The 16,221-nt window shown below is 40.3% G+C and overlaps 1 protein-coding gene across 1 annotated transcript in view; it reads left to right on the plus strand.

Moving 5' to 3' along the window:
• The window catches only part of LOC137143063 (regulating synaptic membrane exocytosis protein 1), a 259,921-nt gene that overhangs the window by 46,852 nt on the left and 196,848 nt on the right, over positions 1–16,221 (plus strand). Inside the window, exons 2-6 of the mRNA XM_067532653.1 lie at positions 2,350–2,417; positions 3,202–3,312; positions 6,110–6,209; positions 13,511–13,634; positions 15,734–15,780. Coding sequence (XP_067388754.1) covers positions 2,350–2,417; positions 3,202–3,312; positions 6,110–6,209; positions 13,511–13,634; positions 15,734–15,780 — 450 coding nt within the window. The remainder of the gene's footprint in view (positions 1–2,349; positions 2,418–3,201; positions 3,313–6,109; positions 6,210–13,510; positions 13,635–15,733; positions 15,781–16,221) is intronic.

The raw sequence follows: 16,221 nt of genomic DNA on the forward strand, positions 1-16,221 counted from the left end.
CTTACTGGAAATCCAACTACACACACACATCATTTGCAGTGAGGAAGGAATTGGAACTTGTGGTCCAGCTGCTTCAGATTTTCAGTAGTATGATAGTTTGGCTAACACTCACTATTACAAATTTACTACATTATACAAAGTTTTTTACATTTGTTATGAACACTAAAGGTCACTAAAAGTCACACAAATCTGAGAATGTATTAGCTAGTAATGAAATAATTTCATGGTACAGATTGTAACCCCTTGGTATTGGGCTGGTTTATGGCTCCATCTGTTAAAGCAGTTTGAATGAGCACATTGTTTTGAGAAATCCCAACTCCTGGTGCTAGGGATATGCAGTACACAAAACATTACACAAGCCACATTGAGATGTGAAGATAAAAATATAAAGGTTTGTTGTTGTTGGAAAGAGAAGTTGTTAACATTATATTTAGTTTTTAGTTTGGTTTCAGTCAGTGACATTCCATTTTGTTTGGATGTTTATTTCTATATATCAGTAACAGTAATAATCTAATAGTGTTCTTCACTTATATAGTTATACTTGCTAAAAGTTAATAAAACCACTAAGGTACTTTGTCTAAATTGGGATTTTCTGAAGTACAATACATATTAGGAGTGAAATCCAGACCCCGCTGAAGTCAGTCCAAGTTTTGCCATTGACTTGAGTGAGGCCAGGATTTCAGCACAGGATTTTAAATAATCACCAAAGAGTTTCTAGGCGTATCATCAGACAAATATGTGCAGATTTTCTCCACAAGATACCTTCTGCCAGCACAGATTGGGGGGCATGAATTGGCATCATTTAAAAACGTGAAGAAAATAATATACTTACATGTTTGAAGACAGGTAATGTTAAGCCTTCTTTAATGAACCATTTAGTTGGGATGTCCACATGCCAGGTATGAAAGGAAAAGTCCAAATTCAGCCCTGGGTGAAAGATGATTTGGTGGGACAATTCCAGTTACTTCAAGGGCTGAATTTAGCCTACAATATTCAGTTTTCTTTTAGCTATTTGCATGCTAAATGATCAGAATGGTTTTAATTTGTTCCCTTACATCACCAGTTTTGTTTAAACTTTAAAAATTGTCCACTTTGGGGCCAAGATCAGGCATGTAAATACTACTAGCATCTCAAAAAGGGTTTAGAGTGAGTTGCCCTTTTCAGCTTCAACTATTGGTTTTGGTAATACTGAATCATGTCACAAAGGGTAATAATAATGCAAAGGTATTAACGGTAATAGAGTACAGAGTGCATATAAATGTTGTGTTTTAAAAAAGAGAAATGATCTTTTGCAAAAAAGAAAAAAAAAGGTTAAAAAAAAATACCCGAGCCCTGTTCCCACTGCATCATGCTCTCCCTTCCCATTGATTCCATTCCATCCTCTCTCAATCTCCCAAGTCCTTCCCAACACCCTTTGCAGCCAACCCTCTCATCATAAAGTCACATCCTATATGTGGCTGCTTAAAATAAACTGCCAAGTCATGTGTTCTCCAGCCCTCCCCATTACACAGCCCCCTGTGAGCTCATACATCTTTATCACTTCATCCCAAGTGCATGCAGCATGCTCTCCCCTCTCCCTCAAAGTTCCTGAAAATACTGGTTCTGTGATTCCATTCTGCACTTGCTCCCAAACCCTCCCTTACCCCACCCAATTGATTCATGTTTGCCCCAGCTTGCATGACTGCTTGTCTCTGCTCTGTACACATAATGTATATCACCTCTTTATGTCCTGAACAAAAATAAAAATCACAACCTTGTATTAATTCTGGTGGCATTATTTTCTGTGCCGGTACTGCTACTTTGTTTGGTAGTCTGTGTTGCATTTCTTTCTGGCTCCTTTGTGTCTGTCAGTTTCCCTTAACTGTGCATCTCTAGAGTACTCATTGTCATCGTATGCAGGCATCACTTCATAGTTTTTTTCCTTGTGGTTTGGTGTTGGTCCCTTCTCTCGGTCAGCTGTAACCAACTGTCTCTTTTTAGTGGGTGCTTCATCTAGAATCATAATTAGCTCTGTAAAGGACTGGCACTATGTGTTCACAATAAGGATGAGAGATATCACTGGAGGATGGGTGAATGGGTTTCAGCAGCACTTGAAGTCAAGTTGGGGCACATAGCAGATATTCAGTGCACTACTGAGAAACTGAAGACTTTTACTATGACATTTTTATTTTTAAAGTGTTAGTATATATTGTTGTCCCTAAATTAAAACATTTAAGTCAAATCCTGGTACAACTGATGCATATCTTCATAGAACCATTATACATTAAAATTCATGCATGCTGGTGTTGCATTCACACACATTTCTCACTGTAAGAGATTACACATTTCTTTCCATTCATATTCTTCCAGGTGACTTGGATTATTACTGGCTGGATCCTGCCACGTGGCACAGTAGGGAGACATCCCCTATTAGTTCGGTAAGAAATAGGCAATGTAGGTTTATAGGTATGAAATAAAATGTTAGAAGGTTTGTTAATTATTTCATTTGGTCACAGTGGTGCTTCTGGTCTTAGAATCTTTGAAACTCTGAATTTTAATCTTGTGAGCTGCTCACTGATATTAGAACATTGTTCTAAAAAAAGTGGAAAGCTTCTTGTAGATCATGAAAATCAAAATCAGCAAGAGATTTTCCATCTGAATCTATGTTAGAAAAATAAATGGAGTATTTAATCTAAAATAGAGATTTTTTTTTCAAAACGAAGGATTGTATTTCAATCCATTAGACTATCAGTTAGACACTAATGATGTCAGTAGAATTTTTACCATTGATGCCAATGGGAACAGGATCATCAGACTTTTATTATATGTTGAACATGTGAAACAGATGAATAACATATTATTCTACAGGACTGTTATTTCATAAGAGGAATTTTCAAGATAATGAATACAAAGTAGTAAATTTATTTTTACAAGCTGAAATACCTCTTAATAGTTTAAATGCATTAAACTTCAAATCTGTTTTGTAACTGCACTTGCACATTTTGGGTGTGGAGATAATTTTATGAAGAGGAAGAGTAATTGTAAATATTTAATGAAGCAGGAACAAGAACCAGAGCATTATTACAAAGAGAATTGTCATTGACACTATGCAATCAAAGATGAATTGTCTTTATCTCTACTGTGATAATTTAGCTAATTATATCTGTGTGTAAAACAGGAAGAGATTTCCACTTTTTTGCTTCCACTGATATTTTCTAATAGCATCCCGTAACGTGGCAACCATCTAAAGAGGGCGATCGCTTAATTGGACGTGTTATTCTTAACAAGAGAACTACCATGCCAAAAGAGTCAGGTGCATTACTGGGGCTAAAAGTAAGTATTAAAAAGGTTATGCTGTACATGAATGAAACTTCCATTAATCTAATAGAAAACAGTTTAGTACACTATAGTTTACAGCATATCATAGATATCCAGAAAATATCCAATTATATTGCCATTTGAGACCAATTTTACATAGTTATATTAAAGAGTAGAGCATGCCCTTTTTCCCTGTGTATTGGACAGCATCCTGAATTGATGCAAAGATATCAAATATTGCCCCCCATTGCCTTGTGTAAAAGGACCCCATTGGTGATGTAGGTTTTTATAATGTAACATACAGAAGCTACAGCCGATTGTGTCCATTTAATCTGTCATGAATAATGACTGCAGTATGTCTATATATTACCCAATTATAAGCACACATTATCTTGTCTCACACAAAAATAAAATACAGGAGAAACACACACATAATGATAGATATATATACACATAGATATAGAAAAAACATGGTGTGATATTCATTAATTTAGATCCTGACCCTGCCAGATACTGAATGCCTCCTCAAAAATGCTTTGGACCATCAAGTACCCTGAGGATGCAAGTGTTAAAAAAAAAAAAAAAAAAAAATCAAGATTTAGCCTCAAGAGTTTTTTGTTTTGGTTTTTAAACCAAAATTGTGCAAGATGAAGTGGAAATGCACCCGCACTCAGGCAAATTTTTTTAAGCCTTGAAAAATTAAAGTGAAATCTTATAAGCAGAAACTTTCTTTGATCCCTATTGTATATTGGCCTATGTGCACTCATGGCAAAAGAAGAAAACTGTTTTGATTAGAAGGCCATGACACCACAATCTATTCATCTGCCTGTTCACATGGCATACACTGAACATCCTAATGCATTCATGGATTTATTACCATTCCTGATTTTACTGCATGCATTTCAGTCGTGTAATCTTCATCTCACGCTCCACATTCATGACTGTTATCTAGGCACCAATATTCACAAAATCAGTGTTTAAAATCTGCACTGTCAGTAGGAAACACAATTGAATACAGTGTATAACTTAGTGTATATGCATAGTTTTGGATAAATCCTCTTAAATAGATAACTGCCCTTCAACACCAAGCAGTGCTGCTATTTATTATAATTCTATTAACATTTTTGCATCTGTAGCAAAATTGATGAGTTTTGCCAGTTTCACCATGGGCCCAAAAATTAAGACATTATTTTAGAGTAACAAAGTCTAAAGCTGATTTTTACTGACTGGAAACAGTTTGAGTTTTTTTTTAAACTGGAGCAAAAATACTAAAGATTCAGGCCCCAAAACAGGAAACCTCTTTTAGGGAACCTCTACTCTTTCTTTCGTCTTATCTTGATTTATTATGTGCCATATTACAGATCATTGCATCACTGGTGGGCTTAGCAGTGTGTCCTGTTGCATCTTTACAGCTAGTGGAGACTGCCTGAGATTCAGTTGTATAAGTCAATGTACTAAAATTAACATCGGCACAGCACTGTGGCAATGTGAATACATAAAACTTTATCAATAGCTGCTACACTTGTGGGTAATGCACACTATAGTATAGTTCATTATAAAATCTATCCAGAATATTCCAGAGAAGACCACTGGCTGGACAGATTCAGTAGGACAGCCCATCCATTCAGGAAGGACCAATAAAGCCAGCATGATCAAAATATTGGTTTTGTATTGCTTTAAAAAATATTTAGGCCTGTACTTTGTGTAGATTTTTTTACACTGAGCAAGTTGTATAATTGGTGTCATTACAATTTTTTTATATTGTCAGAATTTTTAAAATTCCAAATAGAGACTCTCAGACCTATATAATATGTCTGAATTGATAGATTTGGCTTTTGTCTACAGTGGTCACTATCTTATTGCTACACATATTCACTTGCTGTAAAAATGTCAACATGTCTCCTTTGTTTTTTGTATTGATGATGTTATTCATCAAGGGGAGTGTCATTAATAAGACAGTCAGCAATTTGTGTGTGCTGAGAGTAAAGAGGTTTTAGCACTCTTACTTGCCTGAGTCCCTTGAGGAGACTCATGCCGCTTTCTCCATCAATGTACTGTGCATCCTTCTTTGGAGGACACTCTCCTCATCTCTGTTGGACAGAGGATGGGTGAAGTCTGGTACTTCTGCCTTACTTGCTTCTCTCTTTCACTGAATCCTGTAATATATTCTGATGAAGATGTCCGTGTCTGTTGTTGATAGCTGGTGATAATATTGTTCCTTTTGTTGTACTTAGATGTACTGTTCTCATGTGTTTCCTAATACTGCACACAATACATTTTTAATTGTGAGTTTCAGCTTTTACATTATTGGCTTTTTAGCACTTCTGTACTGACTACTCTGTAAGGAAGTTTCATGCTTATAATCTGCTGTTTCTGCACATCCCAGAGAGTTAGCCAATAGATTTGAACAAAACATATGTTTCCTTGATTATTATTTAAAAAAAAAAAACCAAACACTGTGATCATTTCCGATATTTGATGTAGTATGCTATACTTTCTGTATTAGATTAATTGAACTAGTGTTTCACAGAGGCAGGTAAAAGGGAATTTCAGGCTCTCTTCCCTCTCTGAGTGTCACACTTCTATTTTTGTGCAGTAAAACTGGCTTTTTTTATATGACACTTTTCTTAGCGTGAAGTCAATATACAAATAACATTGATAACAACAATACTGTAAATTGAGTGACTGAGGCCCTAGTTTTAAATATAATGGTAATGTGATTAAATAAACCATACAAGCTAAACTATTTACATTATCTTCCTCAATATGTTATCTATTTGTGGTTTGAAAACTCAAATTTATGATTATCTAGGTCGTTGGAGGAAAAATGACAGATTTAGGACGACTTGGTGCCTTCATTACCAAAGTAAAGAAGGGTAGCCTAGCTGATGTGGTGGGACATCTAAGAGCAGGTAATGAAATCAATTATACTCAAACAAGTCTTATTGCTGTGACTTTCTAAAATGAAAATTAATATTGTGTGTTATATGGATAATTTTAATGTATAATATTGTAAATAATGAAAGATGTTTTTCATATTAATGTGGGCAGCTTTAATTACATTGCTACTGTATCACTACATAATTACATTTGTATTGTATATATGTGCAAGTTCTAAACAGTAATTATTGCTTAGCTGCTGAAGGATCAACACTGAGTTTCACCAGTGATATTAATAAAATAAAGAGTGAATGGTTGTAGAAAAAAAGTGAAAATATTTTCTCAAATAAAATAATTTTATCATGAAAATGCTTGTAAGTAATACTCAGAACAAAAACAATTGAACAAAAACATTAAGAAGTACAATGCCATGAAAATGGACTGCACTTAGATTTAATTCTCAGAATGATGCTAACACAAACTACAGCTGATTTTTGTTCGTCTTTACTCTTGTTGAAACATTATTGCAGAAAATGATTTACTCATTATTCACATATCTCTATTTCAAGAAGCATCTATTAATATGGCACTAGTGATACTTCATTTTCTTTTTGGTTTTTTGCCCATTGTCTCTTATGCTTTTTTTTTTCTTCAGACATCATAAATTCAATAAAAACACTTTTAAAAAATAAAGGTTTAAATTCCAGGCAAAATCATGCTAGAATTGCTTTGCTAAGGTCATTGGGTAAGTGGACAGGTAATGTTTAATATGCAATGGACAGAATCACTATTTGTATAATATGGACAGCTAAAAATGAAAAGAGAAAATAACACAAAGAAAAGAGAAGCTTACTATTTAAAATATGGTTGAAATATTCCACATGTATTTGAGACAAATATTAACTTTGGAAATAGGTATTTGTTTTCTTCATGCTTTTCTATATATTGTGATGTAGCAAGGGCAGAAGGTAGTAGGAGAGTACTGGAAGGGAGGTAAGTAAGCCCCAGAATGCTTGGGGCTCTGTTCCCTGCAGACTAGCTAGAAGTCATGAGGGGGCAATTAGGAGCAGCTGAGGCCAATTAAGGCCCAGCCAGGTGCTCAATAAAAACCCTCTGCACCAGACAGACTGACCATGAGCTGAAGGAGTAGGAGTGCTGTGCTGTGCTGTGCTGTGCTGTGCTGTGTGAAGGAGTGCAGAGTGTGTGGAGGAGCAGGCAGGAGTGCTGAGGAAGATACTGGGCTCAAGAAGCCAGAAGGGACAGAGGAGGGAAATTAGCCCAGGTGAAAAGACTGCAGCTGTGATTATGGTGCCAGCAGCACATAGCTGCTACTCATAGGGCCCCTGGGCTGGGACCCGGACGAGCGGGCGGGCCCGGGTCCCTACTCCCCCTCCCTGGGGAGACGGGGTAACTGGTGACACCCTGGCCCACTACAAAAGGCAAAAGCATGAGACCCACTAGGGTGAAGCCGGCCGTTTGCCACACCTGGTGTCAGGAGTAGGATTCTATCGCACAGTGGACTTAAACCAGGGAAGTTCTAACCCACCCCACTCCCAAGATGGAGGACATGGTAAAAGCCCTGGTGCAAGCCACAGCTGCCCAGCAGGAAGCTACCCGGGTCCAGGCAGCCGCCCAGCAGGAGGCCATACAGCTACAGCAGGGGACCAACCACCTGCTGATGAGCCAGGCTGCCCAAGACCGAGCCCTACTTCAGGAGGTGGTAGGTCAGTTGAAAGTCCTGGTGGAGCGAGACAGCAGCCAAGACAGGGCGCGGACCATACGGGTCAGCAACTGCCTACTGAAAATGATGCGGCAGGATGACATAGAGCCATATCTTCTGGGCTTTGAGACAACAGCCCTGTGGGAGGCCTGGCCCCAATATCTTTGTCCCTTTCCTAGGGGGAAAGGCCCAGGATGCCTATTATGATATGGCAGCGGAAGCTGCTGCTGACCAGCCCCAGCTGAAGGCCGAAATCCTGGCCAGGTCTGGGGTGACAGTAGCACTGCGAGCCAAGAGGTTCCATGAATGGTGGTACAGTGAGGACAAAGCACCACGGTCCCAGCTGTTCCATCTAATCCACCTGACTCGGAAGTGGCTGCGCCCTGAGGCCCTCGGCACTGAGAAGATGTTGGAGCTCCTGGTGATGGACCAATACATGAGGGGGTTACCATCGGACCTCCGTGCCTGGCTTGGACAAAATGACCCCTCTACCTAAGACGAGCTGGTCGCCCTGGTCAAGAGGCAGTTGGCGGCTCGTGAATTGTCTCTGACCCCCCGGGAGAAGACATGGTGGACCCGGAAGCCAGTCTCCAGCCCCAGTTCCTGGACTGCCGGGACACCCAAGAGAACGGGAACCGAGCGCCAGGTCGCTGAGGAACAGCCTGAGGACAGAAAGGGGCCAGGGACCTCGGTGGGCAAGGACTGGAGGAGCTGACCAAATAGTCCAAGACGGAGGGGGGCAACTAGCCTAACGTACCGGTGTTATGAATGCGGGAAACTGGGCCACATAGAAGCCCTGTGCCCCAACAGGGAAGAACCCATGCAGTGCAATCTGGGAGCTCACGGGAGGTGCTGCAGTCTCATCAGCTTGTTAGGGGTTGTAACTGCCCCCCATGGGTATACCAGGCCAGTAAAAATAAATGGCATCGAAACCATGGCCCTGGTAGATTCTGGGAGTGCGGTCACGCTGGTCTCTGGGAAGCTGGTGGGGTGAGACCAGGTGACCTGGGCCAAACACACAGGGTAATCTGCATGCACAGGACTGAATTTCTACGCTTTGGTCCTGGTGCGGATCGAGATCCAGGGGAATATCACCCAGGTGACAGCAGGGGTGGTCCCTAGGCTCCCCTACCCGGTCTTGATTGGTAGAGATTTTCTGGGTTCAAGAACCTACTCCCCCAGTAAAGCCCAGGGTGGATGGTAAACCCTTGGCTGAGACCAAGGCACGGGCAACCAGCCCTGCCCCCGCTTTTCCTGTGTAACCCTTCTGCCAGACCGAGTCGGCAGCAGCAAGGACCGGGTTCTATATCTAGGGGTCCGTCTCACTGATACAACACCAAACTGGCTCGAGCCCCCACCCAGTCACCTGGGAAATTACACACTATTCCATGGGCACCCCCCAAAGGGCAATACTTCCCCTCTCGCAAGCACAGAGTCTGAGTGTAGAAAGAAACCTTTTAATAGCAAAAGAGAGGTAACACAGCACTGGTTTGGGAAACAGTGCAAACAGAGTTCATGAACTCAATGAGCCAAACCTATCCGAGAGTACAGGGCGTGTCCTTCGCCTCCCCCTTCTGTCTTCCCCCTGTACTGACCACCGTAGTTGCAATGTCCACCTCTTGGGTGTGGCTCCATCCCCTATGCCGCTTCTGTCTGACACAGGCTTGACCAGGCCCCCTCTGCTGCTGTCTTCTACCGCCGTCAGGCCTCGCTAAGTCCCCGACCTCTGACAGCGACCACACCTGTTTCCCACCGACCGCTGGCACCGACCGCACCTCGCTCCCGCTGACTGCACCGGGCTGGCACCGACTGGTGCCGGCCCCTCTGCCAACCACTGACCGCACCAGGCTGGCACCGACTGTGTCAGCCTCTCCGCAGACCATACTGGCAGCGACTGTACTGGCCCCTCTGCCAACCGCACCAGGCTGGCACCAACTGTGCCAGCCTCTTCGCCGATCGCACCGGCACCCACTGTGCCGGCCTCTCTGCCAACCGTTGACTGCACCAGGCTGGCACCAACTGTTGCCTGGTGCTCACTCAGCTCTGTTAGTTGTCAGGCAAGGTTTCCCAGATCTTCTACTGGTTCAGCTCATAGTGATTTCAGCTCTTAGTGATTTCAGTTCATGGGTAAACCTTCTGTTGACATACAGGCAATATTCCTGCTTTCAAGAAACAAAAGACTCCAGGATGAGTCATTAAATCTACCTTTTAACAATGGGGGGGAGGGGAGAGAATCACTCCATGCCTGGGGGCAGCCCTTTGCCAAGGCCAGTGCAATCCCAATAAGAGACTGCTCCACCTCCTCCCTCTGTGTCCAGGCTGAAACATCTGTCCGCCACCCTTGTGGAGCTCTGTTTAGTTTAGGGTGCAGATTCTATCAGAACAGACTAAGCACAGTTTTGCTGACAATTGAAGGACAACATTTCATGACCCCAGCAGTTAACACAAAAGTGGTTTGTAGCCCAAAACCAGCCCTGCTAACCATTTCCCATTATGCTCAGCACCTAGGTCAGTTATGCTAAATACTTGATTGTATTCATGCAGATACAAAGCCCATGTAAATAAAGTGCCCCTCTTTCAGCTGCTGAGCAGGGAGAGTGCCACTCAGACCTGGCTTACAGCTGAATTTGCCCAAGGATTATTTTCACCCCCTGGAAGACCCTGGGAATCCAGGCAGGAAAGGAGGACGGATAAAAGATTAGGGACGAATACTGGCTGGGAACCAGAAAGCTGCCCTGCTTAGTAGGCGAACCTGTTCGGGAGGCCAGGAGACCGTTCAAACTAGTGAGGACCCAGAGGCGGTTCCCAACTCCAGTAGGAGCAACCCCTGGGACAAAGGTGAGATTTGGCCCCAGGAGGTGGGTCAGTTAGGTCCCCTATGGGGGAATTTCGGGCAAGACCACACCAATGATCCATTATATGTAAATGCGAAGGAGGAGGTGGAGCAACTCTTGGCGTCACGGAAACACACCAAATTTGGCCAAGTTGTAAGCCTTTGAAAAATAGCAGCTTGCACATGCTTAGTAGAGACTTCCTAGAGCTTCGAGGATAAATTCCCTGAAGAGATTGTCTGTACTGGGCATGCTGCAGCCCATAGTTTGTTCAGGACATTCTCTTCAGTAGCTGCTGTGAGCATTGAGAGGGGAGGGCCCTAGAACTGAGAAGCCTGTCTCAACTATGCACTCAGTAACCCTCTGCTGACTCCCAGTCTCCCTCCCTGGCAGTGTGGAGGAGGAAGTTGCTTGATTCATATGCAGAAGGGACAAGAGATAGATCTGAGGGTGGGCTACAAGGAAAGTAGATTAGGACAAGGAGCCTGGATGTGCGTAGACTGAAATTAGTGGCTGGCCGAAGGGTAACTGGGATTTGGAGTTAAGGGGCAGAGAGGTGACTGGCTGAGCAGTGAAATTGCACTGTGAGAAAGGGCAGAGACTGAGATTAGGAGCTGGGGGAGCTGAATTTGGCAATGAGATGGAGACTATGGAATGAGGAGGCAGATCTGATGGTGAGCCAGAATACTGAGGGAGAACTGGGTCTGTCTGGGCAAAGAGACTAGGACAGGAATCTGAGGAATGCAGGTAGATCCTGAAATTGGATGAGGACAGAGTTTGGAAGCTAGTGGGAACAGGTGGGAGGGGACTAGAGGCCATGTGGGGGGACAGATGGATTGGATGATGAGCTAGGAGGGTTGAACGGGGACTGGCTGGGTAAGGAAACCGGTGAGAAGTAGGTGCAAGGCAGTTGGGAACTGTCAAGGAGACTGCGACTGTGAGCGGGGAGTCTGGAAGTGAGACTAGGACTTGCTGGGTAAAGAGACTGGGACTGGGATGAGAAGCATGAGACGAGTGGCTAGGGGAGGAAAATGAGATTGGGAGAGGGACAGGTTGGAGGGGACAGAGCAGAAGGAGTCAAACTGGCAGGGAAGTCTGTGCCCACTGAGCACCCTCCGCTCCAGAGCCTGGAATAGAACCTAAAATTCTTGAATTTCACTACTCCTTTGCTGTCAGCAAATAGCTGTGAAAAACCAATGACAGTGTGTCACATCTCTCACTAGTCCTCGCCAACCTAGAGGAAGACAACCTACTATTGTTATCAGTTACACCATTAGCTTAAGCGTCAGTTCTGTGCAGTGGATCTAAAGGTTCCAACCATATTATTGAACATATTAATGCCATATGATGATTTTTTTCCAGTTTGCTTTTTTTTTTTTTTTTTTTTAAAAAGGATATTACACACACAAAAATGAGAGTTTGCTGTATACAGACCAACACAGCTACCCCTCTGGAACTCTACACACACAAACTATATTATAAGAACATTATTAAGCTTGCAAAGTCAAAACATTCAAAAGCTAGGAAATGCCAGAGTTGAGGCTGGCTGTGCTAACTAACCCGGTTTATTTCTCGCCACTTCATAGAGGAAAACTAACTTCGGCAACAACACTTAATGATAATGCTCCTACATCAATGTACTATAGTATCTCACATCCTAAAAAATCCTGAAGTGCTTTACAAACATATACAAACTTTGTACAGGGATCTTTGTCTACTATTGAAGTGCAGGTTCCTTGGAGGTGAAAGAATAACAATTGTTGAACAAAACATGGAATTGTGGAAGGCAGAATCTAATTATCTGAAATCAAGTTTAATTAGGATGTACTTTTAATCTTATGAAGAATTCCTTTAGATTTTTAGCAAACTCAGTTTTTCAAGGCTTGTTTAGATCTCATCCAAAGTCCTTTGGCAACACAGGGTCTGACACCATCCTGAGTCATTGGTACAGTGCTGAGTCTGAGAAATACTACATCATCATCATCAAATAAAGTAGCAATAAAACAAAATGCAATGTATCTTGCAGTGCTTTTGATTATTGCCTATGATTGGCCCTGGTAATAAGTGTGGACTTCTTTAATGGGTTCCTGAAAGTTTTATATGCTGACCTTTATTTTAGAAAACGTTTTGTAAAGGTTTCCCACTTGATGTAACACTGACAAATATATAAATAAATTATAAGTATATGCTTGAATTCTAGCTGTGAACACCTTAAAAGAGAGATTAACCTTCATCCAAAAATTTCACCTCATCTTGTTTCTTTGATCTTTCCTCATCTTTCCAGGAGACACTGACTCATCTAACCCTTTTAATTTTTTTGTTCATTTGGTACAGGCTATGAAGACTACCCTTTGGGTACCAAAGTCATATGAAATACACATTAAATAACTGTCAATGAAAAAATCTCATGATTTGTAAGTTTTTAACTCTTAGGTAATCAGAAATTTTACTTTTGGAGATCAACCTATCTTTATTGTACAGATTACCATGTCTACTTTATAAAGTGACTCTCAAAAGGTACTATACTGCTTTCATTCCATGGTACAAGACCAGTTGCTGTATTATTTGTGAAATACTGAAAACATTGTATGTTTGCAAGTGATAGCAGTGCTTTGGAAAGGAGTATTGAGTGTGTCTTAAAAACTCTAATATCCCCACAATAGTATTTTTGATTTCTGGGAATGTAGCTTAGAGATACATAGTCTTTATATATGTTTTGCACATTTATGTGAAAAAATATGGAAAATAAGATTAAAAAAATACCCTTCTTTTTAAATTCCAGGGGATGAAGTTCTAGAATGGAATGGTAAACCTCTGCCTGGAGCTACAAATGAAGAAGTTTACAACATTATTTTAGAATCAAAATCAGAACCTCAAGTTGAAATTATTGTTTCAAGGCCTATTGGGTAAGGCTAAAAAAACTTACTACTTAAATTTAGTATTTACATGTATTAACAGGATTTTTAAAAACTGATCCATAACTACATATATTTCTAGTACTGTAAATACAACACTATCACATGTTAACATACTAGTCAGTTTGAAAGTTGTTATAGTATAATATTGGAGGAGAATTTACCTTTTAAAATGTTTACTTATAATCCGTATATTCCATTTTCTTCACTGCCTGCTACAGACTTAGATTTGTTCTATAGCTGCAATCATATCACTATTAAGAAGAATTTTTCTAGACAATCAAAGTAGTAAAGAGGGTATTTGCCACATGGCAAAGGGGAAACAGTGACAGTAATGGTGAAAAATTAGTGGGAGCTATGCCTGAATAAGACCTGCTTTATCTGGTTCTCAAACTTGATTCATCCACAACAACATCAATTACATGAACACTGCTGACTTGAAAGCAGGTTTCAGTAAACATTAAACATCATAGGACTTGAAATAAATCAGTTTGAGGAATTCAAGGAGTGTCATTTATAGTCAAAAGCTCTATTTTCTGAGTTATTTCCAAGATTTTTTTACAATATTTGTAAATGATACTGTCATTAAAAGGTGTTTGATTTTTATAAACTAATTAATACAGATATTAATCACACTTATAATAACAAACAATTTACATTAAATTTTTCTGAATTTAATATAAATCTAAGTCTGAAAGTGCAAAATAATTATAACAATTTTGGGGCCAAAATCTGCCAAGCCAAGGCACGGGAGACACATGCCTATACACTACAACATAAGATGTAGGCTGAACTGAGATGCTCATTGATAGCTGTGGAGTTTGGTTTTGTTGTGTGATGGTTTTTTGTTTTTCTTTTGTTCTTTGTCTGCCATATAGACCAAGATTTAAAAAAATAAGAGCCTAAAGTTAGGCTCCTGAATCCGTTATTAGGTATGTGGGCTAGAATTTTCAAAGGAGCCTAAGGGAGTTAGGTGGTCAACTCCTATTGAAATTCAATGGGACTTGTTTACCAACTCCCTTAAGTTCCTATGAAAATTCTAGAGGAAGTAATCCGATTTTCAAAAGTGCTGCACATGTGGCAACTCTCATCAGCTTCAGCTCTTCACCTGAAGACTCCAAATAAGTTAGTGCCTTACCTTTAGACTTCAGTTTTTATAAGTGTTAGCTATAAATTGTATTGCAGTTTGGGGTTTGGATTGTATTATATGGGTGGTTAATCTTTTAAGTGACTCATTGAAGAACTTTATTTCCATTTCCCTGCTCTAGTTTATTAGCATTTATAGTGTAACAGTCCTTTCTTACTCATGGAATGTATTTTTGGAGATGTTGGAAATAACTGTACATGGCCAAATATTAATAACAGCCAGATTCTGACACCAGTGTAAATCTGATGTCTATGGGGTTTCTCTGGATTTACACTCATGTAACTGAGATCAGAATTTGATCCACTCTCTATATAAATATTTGTGTATGTGTATCTATAAAGATACATGTGTCTGTATGGCTGTATATTCAGTTGCAATATGTTGCGTGCTAATATGTATAGTCTTTGAAGTAATACATTATTATCCTTTTCTTTGTTTATTTAATGTTGTCCAAGTTATCGGCTTTTTCTTTTTATTCTCATAAGACATTTTCATCGCTTTCATTCAGCAAACTCCTTGAGATGTGTGTATAAAAATTACTAGTGAGTTTTAAAATCTGTGTTGTTTTGATTTGAACCAAAAAGAAGTGAGATTCATTAGCCATAGCACTCCTCATCTCCAAAGGAGTTTTGCTGTTTTGGTTGAAAAAATATTGTGGAACCTTAACATTATTAACATTATAGTGACCATGGTTTTTGTTTTTATTCATCATTTGAAAAAAAGACTTCTTTGGGAATAAAGCTTTCATGTACATTAGTTAACGATAGCAAGTTGTCCCTGAAATAATTCCTCTTCCTTACTCCATACTGACAAACACATTAAAACAAAAACAAACAGGTCTGAAAAATGTGTGCCAGAAACTTTGTAGGTAATGGTGTCTGGTCAGTATTGTGGAGCAGCAATTCAGTTGTTACTTATTATTTAATATATATTTCTCTTTTAGTGACATTCCAAGGATTCCTGAGAGTTCCCATCCTCCACTAGAGTCTAGTAAGTATATAGTTTGTTTCTATCTGCACACACATTGTAAAAATACTTCTACATTAAAAAAACCCAGTTTGTTGCCTGCAGCTTTGTGTAAAACTAGAATCAATATTGAATTGATAAAACTATACCGAATATAATATCCGAAGTACCAATCTGGGCAGGATTTTAATGCTTTCTTCCATAGCAACTATGAAAGATTCATGTAGAGCTAACACCATGTGGGTACAGCAGTTTTCGTGCTCCCAGACTGTCTAATCTTCCCAGATCAGCTCTGTATGAAAAGTAACTATTATTATCCTCATTTTATCTATGAGAAAGATGAAGCAGAGGAGTTAAGTAAGGAATTTGCCAGAGGCTGCAGAAGGAGATGTAATTTCCCATCCCCTATTGTTTATCCCATGTTCAAATCTCTAGACCACATCTCTCCTTATCTTATCCAGAATT

This window comes from Emydura macquarii, unplaced genomic scaffold (genome assembly GCF_026122565.2).
Source record: "Emydura macquarii macquarii isolate MOO-44397 ecotype Brisbane River unplaced genomic scaffold, CSIRO-AGI_Emac_v2 contig_3295, whole genome shotgun sequence".
In the NCBI taxonomy this organism is placed as follows: Eukaryota; Metazoa; Chordata; order Testudines; family Chelidae; genus Emydura; species Emydura macquarii.